Source organism: Falco rusticolus, chromosome 3, assembly GCF_015220075.1.
Source record: "Falco rusticolus isolate bFalRus1 chromosome 3, bFalRus1.pri, whole genome shotgun sequence".
NCBI lineage: Eukaryota > Metazoa > Chordata > Aves > Falconiformes > Falconidae > Falco > Falco rusticolus.
This window is the reverse complement of record NC_051189.1, coordinates 79,496,854-79,512,597: the sequence shown is the minus strand read 5'-3', so window position 1 is coordinate 79,512,597 and position 15,744 is coordinate 79,496,854. Positions and strand designations below refer to the sequence as shown.

Here is a 15,744-nt window from a genome sequence, read left to right as displayed (position 1 = left end):
CCGGCCCGCGGCGGCCGGTCCGGCCCGGGTCGCGGCGGGTGGCTTACCCGCTGGGCGGCTTGCTGGCCCCGGGGCGGACGAGGGTCTCCATGGCCGGGCCGACCTCACCACTTCTGAAGGGACGGGACGGTCCGGACGCGGTCCCGCTGCGGGGCAGCGGCGAAGGTCGGCGGCCGGGGGGTTCCAGAGGGAGGGAAAAGAGGAGAGGAGTGAGAGCCGGCCTCGCCCTCCCTCACCCCCGCCTCCCCCGCCCGGCCCCGCTCCCCGCCCCGCCGCCGGGCGGCACTGCCCGGGGCGCCGCCGCCCCCCGCCCCGGGGATGCCCTGCCGAGGTGGCTCACAAGCAGCCCCTCGCCGCCCGTCTTACCGGGCCGGCAGGGAAGCCACGCCGCGCCGCGGGCACTGACAGCTCGGCCTCGCCCGCCGAGGAGGGGGCTGCCGGGCCGGGGTGAGGCGGAGCGGCCCCCGGGGAATGCGGCTCGGCGCGGCTGGCCGCTGCCCGCTCAGCGGCCCGGCAGTGCGGGCGGGGGCGGGGGCGCTGCCAGCCCGTTTCCATGTGACTGGCCGGGACAAATGCAAACACGGCGGCTGCCCCCGCCGCCCACGCCGCCGCGGGGGAGAGGAGGGGATGGGGAAACCCGCGGGAGAGCGAAGGGACAAACGCCGCCGCTGGCAGCAGCTCAGGAAACTCTCCCACCCCCTGTCGCCACGATCTTGGCCAAAGCAAAGCTTGCCGGGCGGCTGTCCCTGGGGCTCAGCCCCGCGGGGACCGAGGGCTTTTCGGCAGCCCGCACGCCTTGCCCAGCCCCTGGCGCTGCCGCCTACGGCTTGAGGCTCCTCACCTTTATCCTTCCAGATTTATTTTTTTTTTCCTTGGAGGCGGCGCAAAGAACTGTTTTAAAATTAGTGGCTTTGGTCGAAGAGGGGTCGAAGGGCCGTGACCCGGCCGGCGCGGCGCCCTTCTCCCGGGACGCTGCAGCCCGGCGGGGCGAGCCCAGCGGCGGGGCGGGCAGCGCGGCTCCACCGCCTCCAGCCGCGCTCCCGGGGCGCTGCGGGGGTCCCCGCCGGCGCAGCCTTCGTGGCAGCGCAGGTGGCGTGTTAGAAGTCTCGGGGTGCTGTGTCGGAAACGCTCCCCTCACGCCGTTTGTTAGGCCCGTGTGGGAGCGCAGCACCAAGCTGGGAAGCCCGGCTTGCTTACGGCAGCGTGTGCCTGCCTCGGGGGAGCCCGGCGCTGGCGCCCCGGCCCCGCCCGGGCGTTTCGGGAGCTTCTCTGTGCCCCTCCGACCCTCTCCGCCAGCTTCACCTTACTTTTCCGGCCATGGCTGAGGTGGCAGACAGGTCAGGCCACCAGCAGTCAGAGGGACCAGGAGACAGGAGTAAGCACTGGAGTGACCGTGAGAAAGCGAGGCGGGGGACCACGAGGGGAAGGGGAGATGCTGCCTGACTTGCCTTCTCACCTGGCTGCCTTGGCCACCGTCCCACAGGTTCTGGTTAATGGTCACCCCTTTCCCCAAACCTTTCCTTACCCACAGGCTCAGGCTTATATCTCTGCATCATCTGCCCATCAGAAAGTGTCTTGCCCGGCTCCGTGACCAGGGTAAATGCCAGCTTCTCTGGCCCTGAAAGTGAGTTTCTTCCTAGCAAGCAAGGCTCAGAAAATCTGGGTCAGAAGTTGCATGTGAGTGATGGCATTACTATCTGCAAGAAACCCCCATCCCAGGCAGATTGCAAATTTTTTGAAACATTCAGACATTGGATTCATTTGCCAGTAACACAAAATGACATGTACTATGTGGATGAAGGTTACCTGTAAATGCCCACCGTTGTCATGCACCCAGGCTTTTGCATTATGATCAAAATTTCTGTTTCTGTACATTTACCCCAATGTATAACAGAACACTTTTTGTACTTTATTTTTGTACTTAATTTTGTCTTCTCTCGCTTTGAAAACCTGGGGTCTCCCCTTAATTCCCATCTCCTCAGCAGAGAGTTATGAATGCTGCTTTCCATTCTCCCCTCTCCATCCCTGACATTACAGAGCTTAAGGGCAAGGGAGGCAGCTGTAGGTAGAGAAACAAAAATACGAATTTACAGAAGCAAAACACTGATCTCTAATTTCCCTGTTACCATGGGTAGAAGTTAACTGAGTCACCACAGTTCAGTAATTACCCTGGTCATCGGAGCCACATGCATGTTCCTAATTTGTGCCCTTATGGAAATATATAGGCTAGCTTGCATGCTTTATTTTGCAAGTGGATTGGTTCAGAGACTGCATGCTGTCAGTTACCATAGCTCCAGGAATGAATGGTGATCTATTAAATCATGGGAACTTGATTTCATTGCCGTGTTGATCATCTATTCAGTCATTTTTCATCTCCCTTTTTACTCCTAAATCTAAGTGAACTCTTCCCGATCCTAGAATAGTTGCTAAAGCTGCATGGGTACAAAACCTTTGCAGAAACCCCCAAATCTTCCACTGTCCGCATCATTAGGAAACTACACCATTCTGTTTATTTTAAGAACCTGAAAGACCTTCCCCTGCCCTAGCTATAACTTCTGCTCTACGGTGATACATCTGAGCGGAGGTGTAAAGCCTAAAACAACAAAACAGCATTTGCTTATTATGTTTGCTTCTTTTTATATAATACAGAAAAAGAATGAAAGCCTTTTAATCACTGAAATTATGATCTTAATACATGTCCAGAGCACCGGTGGCACTGACTGCCCACAGCCCCAGTTCTTAAGTCCTGTTTAGCTGATGAAAAAGCCGGGTGAAATGCGGGGAGCACACTCTGCGATACGACATGGGAATCTGCCTTTCTCCAGGCTTCTTGGCACTGGGCCTGGCTCTCAAAAAAAGGGCAAAGGGGGCATTTCTACTGTGCATTGTAATCCCCACAATCGGGGTGCTATGCTTATTTTTTAGGCAAAGGGCATTAGTTCAGCGAGGGGCTGCATCAGTATTTGCCAATCTCATAAAATGTCTGTCAGACTGAGCATGTTCAGTCCATCACCCTGGACTGTTTTTAACCCTTTCCCTATTGGTATGGCTTCATCTCCATCTAGATGGGCCTCCTCAATATATTTCCTAAGAAAATTACAGGCCGTTTAGATTACAAAATCCTAGATGTAAAAGTTTAGGCCTTGATGTAAAAGTTTTTATAAAAAAATCACCAGTACAATTTCAAATTTCTGCTTTTATACAATCTTCAAATCATTATTCCTATTTTTCCTCACCATCACTGCTAGTAGTATTACTGAATCAAACCTTTAAGGCTACATTTTTCTTCTGCTAAAAGTGGCCTGCAATGTTTCAGGAATTTGAGTTTATAGTATGAGCTTAACTGAACAAACACATAAGGAATCCGGTAATACAAGTCTAATACCAAAGAATTTGTTTCTAATGTAACAAAAAGAGGTTATCATCAACTCAGCATTAGCTAAAATGCACCAGTTAAACAAGCCTTTTCGCTAGTCTGGCACGTATCTTCCTATGATTTAGCAGTCTGAGGGCCATCCTAGAATTGGAAACCAGGTTTGAGCTTTAAATCCAAGGCAAAACCAACAAACCTGAAATTATAGCAGGAAAAGGTTGTGAATAGAAGTTAGTTAATGTGGTTAGGTTTAGTTAATAGCAAATACACGTTTTTAACCACATAAATCCTTTCCCCATTGTAAGTAACCTAGAAATTGCAATTTAAGCATTAGTCCCTGTAAGAGAGCTTGCTTACTGTACAATTGCAAAATTCCTGGCTATGTAATTATAGCAATTGGAGCTGTGTAGCCTCAAGCTCACAAATTCCTTTTATTTTGCCATCCACAGAAAAAAAAGGAAAAAAAAAAAAAGGAAAAAAAAAAGGGAAATGAGATTTTCAGGGCTTGCCAGACCATTTCTTTGAGTCCCAGAGCACCCCTTCTTCAGAAAGTTGTTTTGGGATTTAGCACTATGTGTCCTATTGTTTTTCTTTAGGAATCTGAAATAACTGAGCAAATGATACCAGTGTAGTTGGAATGTGTGAAAATAATGAATAAAAACAATGAGTAGTTTTGAGCAAATATGCCATTTCTGATCCATACAAGACTAACGCAACATTAGCAAATGCCACTGAAGAGGCTGAATTTGCTTCAGAAAGGCAGCATGACTCCATAAGTGGGGCATTTAACAGGGAATGAGGATATTGTGCTTGGATCTGCCCATGGCCACATAGCAAATCACTGACAACTTTCTGGTTCATCTTTTGTTTCTCTTACTTAGCTTGTGTCATGCCGAGGAGCCTCCTCTGTGACTCAGTGCCAAACTGCACTTGTACAGCTTCTACAAGAGAGCAAAGACAGTTCCTGCCCTGGACAACCTGGAATTTTTGGAACAGCAATTTTAGTTTTCTTTGTGTTTTTAGAGACTGACATGTAGGAAGTCTGTGATGTCAATTGAGGCTTGCAAGGAAAGACTGAAAGAAGTTACTAATCATCATGACAAAGAAGCCATCTGAAAGAGCATGTGCATATGGATACAGGTTTATGTAGCTTTAGCTGAGGTAGTTCATATTATTTCTGAGTTATGAAGTAGTGACCTCCCATGTATGTAGAAATACTGAAGCTTGCCCTTTGTCTTGTTATCTTTCAACCCGTTCTGTTCTGAAAGATAGATCCCTTCAGGGATTTTTTTACTTTATCTCCCAAAACTTACTGAAGTCAGAGAATTTGGAGGTTATTTGGCCTTAAGACACCTAGAAAAAGGAATTGGGAGTGTGATGGAGAAAGCTAAACTCTTTCCCGACCTCTGCGTGGAAAAGGCTGTTGAGGAAACCCCTGCTTGACCATTCACTCCTGCCTTCAAACCATGGTGTGGTCTGGAAGGTGGTGTGGAGGAGAGAGGGCCAGTGCAGCACAGCAGACAAGCAGGCGCATGATGCAGCGCTGGCCCAACGCTGACTCTCAGGAGCCGTGGGGCAGATGGAACACTGTCATGCCAGGTAAAAATATTCTGGAAAGGGAGCGTCCTCTTGCCTTAGAGAGAATTTCAGAGCATACGTGCAGGGTGGGGAATATGATGTACATTAACTGAGATGGGGAAATGGTTTAAATCCATCATGTGAATAGAGAAAGAGGAATTTCTGTGAATGACACTGTCATCAGGAAATTAAAATCGGTTTATTTTAAATGTGGCTAAAAGTGGACATGGCAGGCATCAGCATAACCCAGACTGAAGCTGATATGTCTCTATAATATGCTGGCACAGTCTTGAAAGTAAGAACTGTAGAACTCTGGAGATTTTGTTTTAAAGGTTGAGTATTGATTACATGCTTATTCTTCCATTCTTCCTCTTTTTTCCCTCAATAGTTTTGCTTTTCCCTAATATTTCATTCTATATATTTTGGACACGTAGCCTTCTATTTCCTCTCTTCTTTAGCAGTCCTCTTAAGTGAACTTTTTTCAAGATTTGAAACCCCAGGCCTAGTCTGCAATTAAACTGACATTAATAAAGGTATTTACTTGGACAGACCCAGTGGGCCAGAGCTTGTGTTCATGGACTCGGCTGTGGTGCGAACCTTCCCAGGCAAGATGCTAATTAAGATGCTTCCCAAAATCAGAGTTGCATGACTCATAGTCATCTGAGAACAGTGTCAGAGAAGCCAATACTATTATCCAGGGAAAATATAAAATGAGTCTTCAAGACCGTGTCATATTATATGACTGAAAAAAGCATCTGGGCAGGCTTCACCAGCTTACAAACCAAACTTGAATCAAAATGTTAGCTAATTTATGTAAATGTATCTTCATTGTACAGAGCTGGGTGATGTTGCCCAGCATGCTGGTCAGGGTGACCCAGCTACAGCCATTCCTTACTGTGAAGTTTTTGCTTTTTTTTTGTTGGGCCAAGGAGAGTGAAGTTGTAGAAACAGCATTGCAGAGAAGCGACTCACTGCCTCCCAGATGCTGCTGCCACTGAAACTCTCTTCATCCTGCCTCTTTCTCTAATGAAAATAATTTGTACTATACTTAGAATTACCCTCTCTTTCAGCATTTTCATGAAAGAGAAGTAGAGCTCTTGGGCTGCTCAGCCCAGCAGAACTAGCAGAAAGGGAAACTTAATGAGCTTTCTGTGTAAGTAACTTTCCACAGATCTGTAAACATTCATTTAGAAGTGGTGGGAAGGTATAGCAGAGCTCTTGACTTGGTCATGACACTTTTCCAGTCAGTATGGTACAGACAGGCCAGACTTTTGTAAAGGCAGGCAGGACTAACAAGGAGATGGCAGAAGGAACACTCCGTGCTTGATCTAGTGCAGCAATGAAGAAAACAGAACGCTCTCTCTCTGTAAGCTGTGTACATGGCATGTTCCCAGTTTTCCTTATGCAGCATGCGTCATACACAATGCCATGAGGCTTCACCATTGCAACAGCCTGTGCCTCTCCCATGCATTGTACCCAGCTCTTCTCCCAGCACCCACAGCTGGCGCTGCAAGTGATGGCAGCGAGGAGTGCCTGCTGCCTTTGAAACACTGGCTTGCATGTGGAGCTTCAGCTAGTAACTGCTGAAGTTGCTCTTGAATTAAGTTAGTCCCTGCAGTGACCAAAGGTCCTTAGAAAACAACTTTCAAGTGAGTTATGTCTGTCCTGAATACTCAATACCAGGGTTTCTATTTCCAGAAGGCTATTTCTATTTTCATGTATATAATACAGCCAAGCTATAATCAGAAGAATTATATCCACTCACAGTCCTCTCTATAAATACTTAAGACTATATGAGATAAACTTTATTAACAACGTCCACAACTATCTTTTAGCTCACAGACTGAGTTAAACTTCTACCACTTTTAAATAGATTTTTTCAGTATAGCCTTTCACCGAAATTTAGAAAGTTTCCATGGTTAGGAGGCAGTGGTATCTCAAGGTTTCATTTTTAAGAATTTCATAGTTACTTATGTAATTCTCATTTCACATTTGCATCATCTGATGCACCTTTCAGTTAATCCTGATTGATAGCAACATAAATGAAAACAGGATTTGGTTCTGTATTTATATCAAAACTAGTACCCTACAGATAAAGACAAATATGTGTGTACTTATGCAAAAGTAGAAAAGTAGCAGGCTTGGTGCTGCTGCTGTTTCTATTGAGTTATGTAGTTCATGATTGCCTTAGTTGAGCAACATCTCAAAGCACGTGAGGATTTGCATGCGTGTGAAAACTCACTAGTATTACACCTAAATTCCTTAATTCTTTAGAAAAAATAAGACCTTTGACATACAATATCATCTCTAGAATTCTTCGTAAACTGAACAGGGACTTGAACAGCTGCATGCTGTTTACTTACTACATGCACCCTCAGAGGCCTACCTTTTATTCGTTCCCACCCCAAATGTAGACCTCATGAACCTGCTGAAATCACTGAATTACAGTAACATGAGACTCATACCTCTGAGGGCTAGAGTTTTAATGGATGTTATTGTCAGGAAAGCATTTGAAGAAGGCAGATGAAGTCTGAAGACTGATGTATATAAAGCCTTGTATGTAATTCAGACCTAGGTTACAAGTGTGAGGGTGAAAACAATGAAATAACTTACCTTGAGAATTCTCTCTGGGCCTATTTGAATTGACATAATGTACAATACATTTTTGGTAGCCACCACCATGTCACGACACGATCAGTGGTGTGAAGGGTGGCTTCCCCATCACCCACCCCTCTGAGGCCAGCAAAGGCTTCTTAACTCTCCCTTCATGCATTTCAGACGATTTACACCTTGATATCAATAAGTGATGAGGCAGTAATGCTTTTCTCTCGTTTTGCTAACATACCTTGAGACCAGTCCTGCTGCTTATCTCTTTTTCCACAAGATACGGGTTAGCTGGGTACGGCAAAGGAAGAGGAAGGGAGGTCTTCCAAAGATGTCTGGTGGTACTAATCCAGGAGAACTTGGGTTGAGATGAAGTACACAGTTGGTTTACCACGGTGTCATTGGACAGATGCGGTCACATGGGGACAAGACAGGGTAACACTTCTTTCTTTGGAGAGGATTGCGATCACCTTCCTCACCCTGGTCCTGTAAGGAAAACTCTCTTTGAATTAACAAGGAAGGGATTGGATAAACTGCTCAGCAAAGAGAGGTGGAGAAAATATGAGTTATCTGGAGAACATCACTGGCCTGATCCAAAGCCTACATTAATGAGAGGTTTTCTACCAACTCCAACTGGTTTTTCCAAATCATTCACTTCACTTGCAAACATGGGCAATAATTACTGGGTGTTTTACACAACCTTTCTTCTCTCATTTCCTCACCTCTTTCTCTTGAAGGTGAGGTTAATTACATCTTAATGGTACCTCCAGCCACTTGTACAGGTGCTACATGAATCTTCACAGGATCCTGCTGTTTACTGGCCCCTAAAGGACAACATGAAGGTAAAAAATCTGTCATGTGCTTTAAATGCCCTATACCTGACATGAGGTGGTTGATGAATCTTTGAAACCTTTTTATTTCTCTGTCTTCTGGCTTGCCAGCTGTCCTCAGCCTGCAATCTCAGTCTAGGAGAGGGTACAAATTATGATATACTTAAAATGAAACAACACTGCCTTTCTTCAGGTGACTCATCTGCAGGTATCCAGAAAATGCACAGCGTGAAAATTACCTCTGGTTCAGGGCATTAAGAATAATACAAACTAGCTCCTTAGAGTTCCTGTGGAAAAATAAAATGTGGCGTACCTCTGACTTACAAATACAGAAAACTAATTTCCTACTGTTCGCAGTCACAGACTAGAATAACCAGATTACAAAGCTTCCTGTGAATCTACAACACAGGGTGGTGCACTGCCGCGTTGCTTCAGGGACAGCCCAGAAAGCAAACTGTGATGCAAAGGGCTGTGCTTGGTTCCTCCTCTGCCCCCGTGGCAAGAGCTCTCCCCGCAGCAGCCAGCTGCCCAGCCCGCTGGCACAGCGCCCTTCTGCAGCACAGCAGGCAGCAAGCCAGAGCCCCACCTTTTCTCCACCTTCTCGTCTCTCAGCACAGATGGATGACGAGGGAAGAAAACAACAGTTGTGCAGAGACCCAGCTTTTCTCACAATGCAAGTGTCCTTCAAAGGCCTTACTAGCCATGAAGGGTCTAGAACAAGGGTCCTCAAACTACGGCCCGCGGGCTGGATACAGCCCCCCAGGGTCCTCAGTTCGGGCCCCGGTATTTACAGACACCCCCCCCCCGCCGGGGGTTGGGGGGGGAACCAAGCAGCCGCAGATGGCTGCCTGCCACTTCATCCGTGCGCCAGCCCCCTGGTTAAACAGTTTGAGGACCCCTGGGCTAGAATATAGACTGCAATCTCTCCAGTAAATATACACATGTCCATAGAGATTTAAAGGAATACATTGGTTTGTTTGATTTTTATACTTATTCATAATCTGATGAAATATTAAAGGAACCCACAGATTTACATACAATTTTTCCTTTCACTGGAAGATAGCAAATGAAGGTGTAAATCCTCCTAAAATGCATTACCTTAATGTCTGACATAATAATTATTATGGCGGTGCTTTCACAGCACTGGCTGGTGTTTTAAAACTCAGTGTCACAAAAGCCACGTTAAGTTTAGTGATAACAACTGAACTAAAATGCATGTGGAAATCTTTGCAAATTTTCACTCAATACGGCTTTTGAAACCTGTCTACAGTTTCCAAAGGAAAATGAAAAGTCAGAGAGTGATGTTTCAGTTGTTCACACAGTTTGCATTTGCCGTGCCATACTGACCCAGTGGATATGAGGCAAGGGCCCACTTGAGTCAGCCCCTGTAGGTGCCCACAAGCAGCCATGAGTCTTGCAGCAACCTCTGTGGCCTAAGCCATCACTTCTGTGAAGGTTTTCTCAGAAGCCTGTCGTTGTTCTTGCATGTGCAGCAGATGACCTTGGGTCCTGCCCTGATGTGGAAGCATGTTGGGCTCTCCCACAGCAGCCTGTGCTCACCGCTTCAAAACCCTCCTCTGCCGGGTTGCTCAATCCCAGCTGAGCTGCTGCCAAGGTCACCAAGTACCTTAAACAGCTGGAGGGCCTCCAGGGCATGGTCACCCCGCTGCAGGTACAGCATTCCGTTCTGTGAGATGTTTATATCCTAGCATTAGGAGAATATTTGTGCAACTTGAGGTGTGGCATTTGTAACCCTTTGGAAAAGAGCACTATTTGCAAGAGCATCCCTGCAAATCCACAATACCTTGCTACCATGTTTTCAGTTTTAAGGTGGTTCCTTAGAAAATTATAAAATATGGTTCATTTGTACATTACAATTGGATTTCCAAACTGCTGTCTAATACAGATCTTGAAAGTTGTTACCCTACTGCTTTATGAATACCTCGTTCCTTCCTGGTGAATAGAGACTAAGCATGGCTAAACCTGGCATTTTCAGATGGTTGTAACATAAACTGTAAAATATATACATGTATCTATACATATATAATTTTATGACTATAGGGGTTTGTTTTCTTTAGGGTGGAGTATTTTGCATACTGACTTACTTGAAAGCTCAAGATGCCTATGGCTTCTCCTGAGACCTGACCTGGAGCACCACATACAGCTCTGGGGCCCGCAGCACAAGACAGCTGTGGACCTGCTGGAGTGGGTCCAGAGGAGGGCCACGAAAATGGTCAGAGGGCTGCAACACCCTCTGTGAAGAAAGGCTGAGAGAATTGGGGATGTTCAGCCTGGAAAAGAGGAGGCTTCAGGGGGAACCTTTCAATACTGAAAGGGGGCTTTAAGAATGAAGACGGGGAGAGGCTTATTACGAGGGCCCGTAGTAATAACACAAGGGGTCACAGTTTTAAACTACAAGGGGATAGATTTAGATTGAATGTAAGGAATAAATTCTTTACTGTGAGGGTGGTAAGCCACTGGAACAGGTTGCCCAGAGAAGCTGTGAATGCCCCACCCCAAGTGCTTGAGCATGGATGTGTATTTGAGCAACCTGATCTAGTGAAAGATGCCCCTGCCCATGGCAGGGGGGTTGGACGAGATGATCTTTAAAAGCCCCTTCCAACCCAACCCGCTCTGTGATTCTTGAGTGCCCAAGTGAGGATTTGGGTATCTGTGTTAGTGCACTCAGATTCATCAGCAAACTGAGGATATTTGAGGTCAGCTCGTAACTGAACCCCAGGATGCCGGATCCTTCCTTACTCCTTAATGGAAGTTTTTCAAGGGAAACAGAATAGTAGTCCAGCAGGTGAGCCAACAGAATAGGTAGGAGCTACTCCTTTGTTTAAATTTTATCACAGAAGCTCAAAATGAAATCAGTGGTTCTGCAGTTGTCTGGTAAGCAGCAGCATGGTCAGAAAACAGGCTGTGGAAAACTCAGGGAAGGAAATTTTGGTGAGCATGATTTCTTCAACAGTCTTGTGACAGTCTGTAACAAGAAAATGGCCAATGAAAGTCTTAATAACATTTCAATTATTGGATTAAGTCTTGGAAAAGGCTAATGATTGAGAAAGGGAAGAGATAAATCAGCAGGAAAACAAACCCAAAACAAAACAACAAAAAATCTCTAAGGTCTTATTGCAAAACTAGGTTTTAGAACATTTGTATCCAGCACTTTCTCCACTGGGAGGCCTCTGTCACTGCTCCCTGGGGACATGGGGCTGACACTCCCAATATGCTGCTCTGGGATGAGGGGTAAACTCCCTTCCCAAGGTGGCGAAGAAAGCAGGGTGTTACTACATCCTGGAAAAGAGAACAGGCTGGCTTTTTTTAAATCATGATATCTGTGTTTGTAATCCCCAGCTATGCTCTAAGTAAAGCTGAACATCTTTAGCTTCTTACTTAAATGGGAATGAAATGCATGGGCATGAAGAAGATGCCCTGGGGAGGTGGACGATGAAAGATCCTGCTAACACCATCATAAAAATGAAGCTGCAGCAGGAAGCTGAAAGGATGCCGTGGGTAGATTTGTTATTGGAGCTTCCAGTTTTGATGAGAGAGGTGCAAAAATAAGCAAAAGGATTTTGAATTCCTGAGCTCATGGCTGCTTTGATGAGCTGAAGTGACCAGGCTGAACCCACTGGCAGTCAGAGGTTTCACCTGTTATGTCAGTGGCATGAGGATTTCAGCTGCTTGTGAATGACTTGTATTTTTGTCTCTTGCATGCCCAGGCACTCTATGTTTACCAAAAAAAAAAAAAAAAAAAAAAGAAAGAAAGAAAAGAAAACTACCTAGACAGCAGAATGATCCTTAATTTAGTCCCTTTGAGTCCTGAACCTGATGACTGGGCCCAGAAATCAAAGAATAACCTCCCTGCTAGACAACTCTGAGCCGCAGCGAGGAGGGAAGCCCCACCAGATGGGCTCTTTCGCCATCCAGTGGGGGAGGGGGTGGTAGAAAGCCCCAGTAGATGTGCCCTAAATATTTTGTTTTGTACATTGTGTTACTACATTTGAGAGGTGCTGCTGAGAAATGGAGTTTACAAACTGGGGAAAAGTTTACAGCTGTAACAATGATACTTATAGTTTTGTAATCTGGGTAAATGGCTGTCCCAGCCTAAGGCAATAGCTCATGTCCAGCTGCAAGTGCAAGGCTGGTGGTTATGCTTAGCTAGCTTGGGTGGGGGTCACGAGATAAGTTCTGCAGACTGTATGAACATAAGAGGCTGAAAAAACAATTTCTCTGCCTCCTTGAAGATCCATGTCCAGCTCCCTATTCAGTTCAGTTCAGCTGGTGGCTGTGGGTAGTTGTCAGCATTAAAGCACTACAGAAGTCCTGCAGCCCCAGGAGTCACTCAGGTGGCTGTGCTGGGTCGGGAGCAGCCGGCTGAGAGCCGAGGGGCTCTCAGCAGAGCTGCCAGGGCCTGTGGAGCTGGAGCTGGCTGTGCCCACTCTGTGGAGGCATGGCCAGCAGGGAGCTGAGCAGCTAGCAGAGCATCACTTTACCTAGCAGTTGATTGTCCAACAAATCTTAGCTTTCGCCTCCTGCAGATGATGGGAAAAGGTCTAGCCTAGAAATTACTTCCTTAGAGGAGAAGACTATGAACTGTTGTAGTTAAAGAATAACTATGACAGTCAGTTACTATCGCTTTGTTTATCTACCTGGTCAGGTTTTTGTTCTATCAGAAAAAAAAAAAAACCCAACCAAAAAAATCCTTTGTTAAGGGTTTGATTCAGGTTTGCCAATAGGAAAAATCAGATAGTTCAATATAATTTTCCCAGTTGTCCAGGTGTGGCCTCAACTGACTGCTTTCGAAGCAGCTCCCTTCGATTTGAACCTAGACATTGTTGCTGCCAGTTCAGGAGGTTTACCTCTGAACAACAGGAGCAGTGTTTCAATGAAATGACCGTACTCTTCTTTTTCCCTGCTAGCACTGGTATGTAGGATGGACGATATGTATACAGTCTGAGGATATACTAAGGCGCTGTAGTATATGTTGTTAGATAGAAAAGGAAGCAAATAGGGAGATTCTAGGAAGAAGAAAGGGCAATGTACTAAAATAACTAAATACCGTTCCAGACTCCAACAGACTCCTTGGCTGTGAGCAGTTATGAATTATTCTCGGTACATGGGATGAAACTTAATTTAGACTGCAGTTTCATAGTCACTTCAAGGTAATCTAAGTTGGCACGGTTTATGAAAGAAGCAATCTCACTTTCCTGTCTGTCCCCAGCAAATCTATTCCCTCTTTTTTGCCCTCTTTTCCCTCCCCCTTCACGCACATAGCAACTTTATCTCTGTGTGGCATGCCGTGGGGCAGGTAGTTTGCCCAGGGGGACAGCCCCACTACTCCTAAACATACTTACAGCCTACCCGTGCCCCCTTCCAGGTTACAGTCATCCTGATAACAACGTGTGTGTGTGGTGGTGGTGGTGGGGGAGAAACCTTAAACAACAGAGAAGTGTTTTGTTAACCCAGATAGATTTCCTGGTTTGGTTTGAGGTGGGGTTGGAGGATTGTACAGTGCCACCTTCAAGCAGGGATGACAGTTCAGCAGCATACCCCAAGTACTGTGAAACGGCAGCAGTAAAGACACTTGAACTTGAAACATCCTGGAGTCTGCACTAATTCCAGCATTTGCTAGCTTAATGTTGGTTTTGTGTAACACATTAACTTCTAGAGGTCACAGCCCATCAGCCCTGATCCACTGGTGATTTGTCCAAATACAGGCAAGCAAAATGCTATCTATTGTAGACACGGAGAAAAAAAGCGCTTTTTTCATATATGCATTTTAAAATTGTTTGGCCCGTTAAGATATCAACACTCTTCCCTCCCTGTGTTTATTTTTGGATATTTTAATGGGACATTGGTCTCATTTAATGTTTTGGAGCTGTTAATCCTACGTCAGGGAGCCCAAGCTAAACTCAGCAAACATAGGCAAAGTATGTGCCCCTGTGCATACACCTAATTCTACTTTTCCCGAAGTTTGTAAGTATTTTAATGACTGCAACCTCAATCTCACAGCTTAACATCTATGCTTGTTTTAAGGGTAATCGCACAAGACAAAACATTACTATAATGCAGCAGCATTATTTAGGATACTTAAAACCAAACTACAGATGAAGGAGTGGTGAACAAAAAGTCCCCTGGGAACATTTCTGAGGTCATATGCTCATTTTGCAGGAAGCTGGCTTTCTCCTGCATTAGAAGAGTTGAACAACTGGAAGTTTAACTTGGGTGTAAATTTTACTAAGATCTGCTCTTCACTGCCAGAGTTATGCAAAGGGTTCTCATGTAAACAAGCACTGTTTACAGATATCTTCTCAGTAGTAGCACTCTTATTAAACATTAATTATTAGGAATGTGTATGTGGTCCAACCTTTTTACATGCTATTTTCATCTGTTAGCAATTTGTAAGGACACTTTTGATAATTTAGGATCAAAGCATAGATTTGGGAGAAAGTCTGCTACACAAAATGCAAAAACACGTGAAAGAATAAACTTTTTCTTTTAGCTAAAGATGCCCTGAAGTTTGTGGTACAGACATTGAATTATTAGGAAAGCGAAAAGATACTAACAATTGGTCCCAACCGGTATATTTGCATTCTGCCAGTGGAGGTGAACAGACACACAAGGTAAAAACAAGGTGGCAAAAAAGGTTAGGAAAACAACATAAAGATTTGGGACCATTTCTAGGGAGACAAACAAGCAAGTGTACTATTTTTAATGTAGGGTTCCTGTCAAGAGCACCATGAGTGACCTGTCTCTGTTCTACCTGTTGGTCTCAGAGAGCTAGAGTGAACACCCACGTGTGCTGGTGTCTCCCTAGGGAGTGTGCAGCAATAGTTACATGCACGCTGAATTTTCTTTGTGTCTTGCGAGAAGAGGAAGTGAATCAGAAACTCCCAAAGAGACTCAAGGAGGAAAAAAATAAAGGAGTTACCTTCCTGCCAGCAAGCAACCCTGCCTGGCCTACAACTTGAGAGGGACACTTGGACAAATGCACCTCACTGTCCAAACCACACACAGAGTTTGGGTGGGGTTTTTTTGGGGCGGGAGTGATTTTTTGGTTTAGTCAAGGCCTGTTACTTTGGAGTGCTTTCATAAAATCACAGAATAGTTTGGGTTGGAAGGCAACTTTACTAGTCATCTAGTTCAGCCCCCGGCAATGAGCTGAGGCATCTTCAACTAGATCAGGTTACTCACAGCCCTATCCCACCTGACCTTGAATATTTCCAGGGATGGGGCATCTACCACCTCTCTGGGCAACCTGTGCCAGTGTCTTGCCACCCTTATCATAAAAAACACTGTCTGTGAAGCAAGCCCACCAGACTGTCAGCAGGGTATCACATCCTCTAGCAA

General features: G+C 45.7%; 1 protein-coding gene across 7 annotated transcripts in view; it reads right to left on the bottom strand.

Moving 5' to 3' along the window:
• The window catches only part of COBL (cordon-bleu WH2 repeat protein), a 206,459-nt gene that overhangs the window by 159,818 nt on the left and 30,897 nt on the right, over positions 1 to 15,744 (bottom strand). For 3 of the 7 annotated variants that reach the window (XM_037379289.1, XM_037379294.1, XM_037379296.1), the window contains exons 1-2: positions 367 to 1,773; positions 48 to 146 (exon numbers count right to left, since the gene is read on the bottom strand). In XM_037379289.1, coding sequence (XP_037235186.1) covers positions 48 to 91 — 44 coding nt within the window. In that variant the 5' untranslated portion in view covers positions 92 to 146; positions 367 to 1,773. Of the gene's footprint in view, positions 1 to 47; positions 147 to 366; positions 1,775 to 7,796; positions 8,042 to 15,744 lie in introns of those variants that run through there. The other 4 variants (XM_037379290.1, XM_037379291.1, XM_037379297.1 and 1 more) reach the window with 3 other exon arrangements.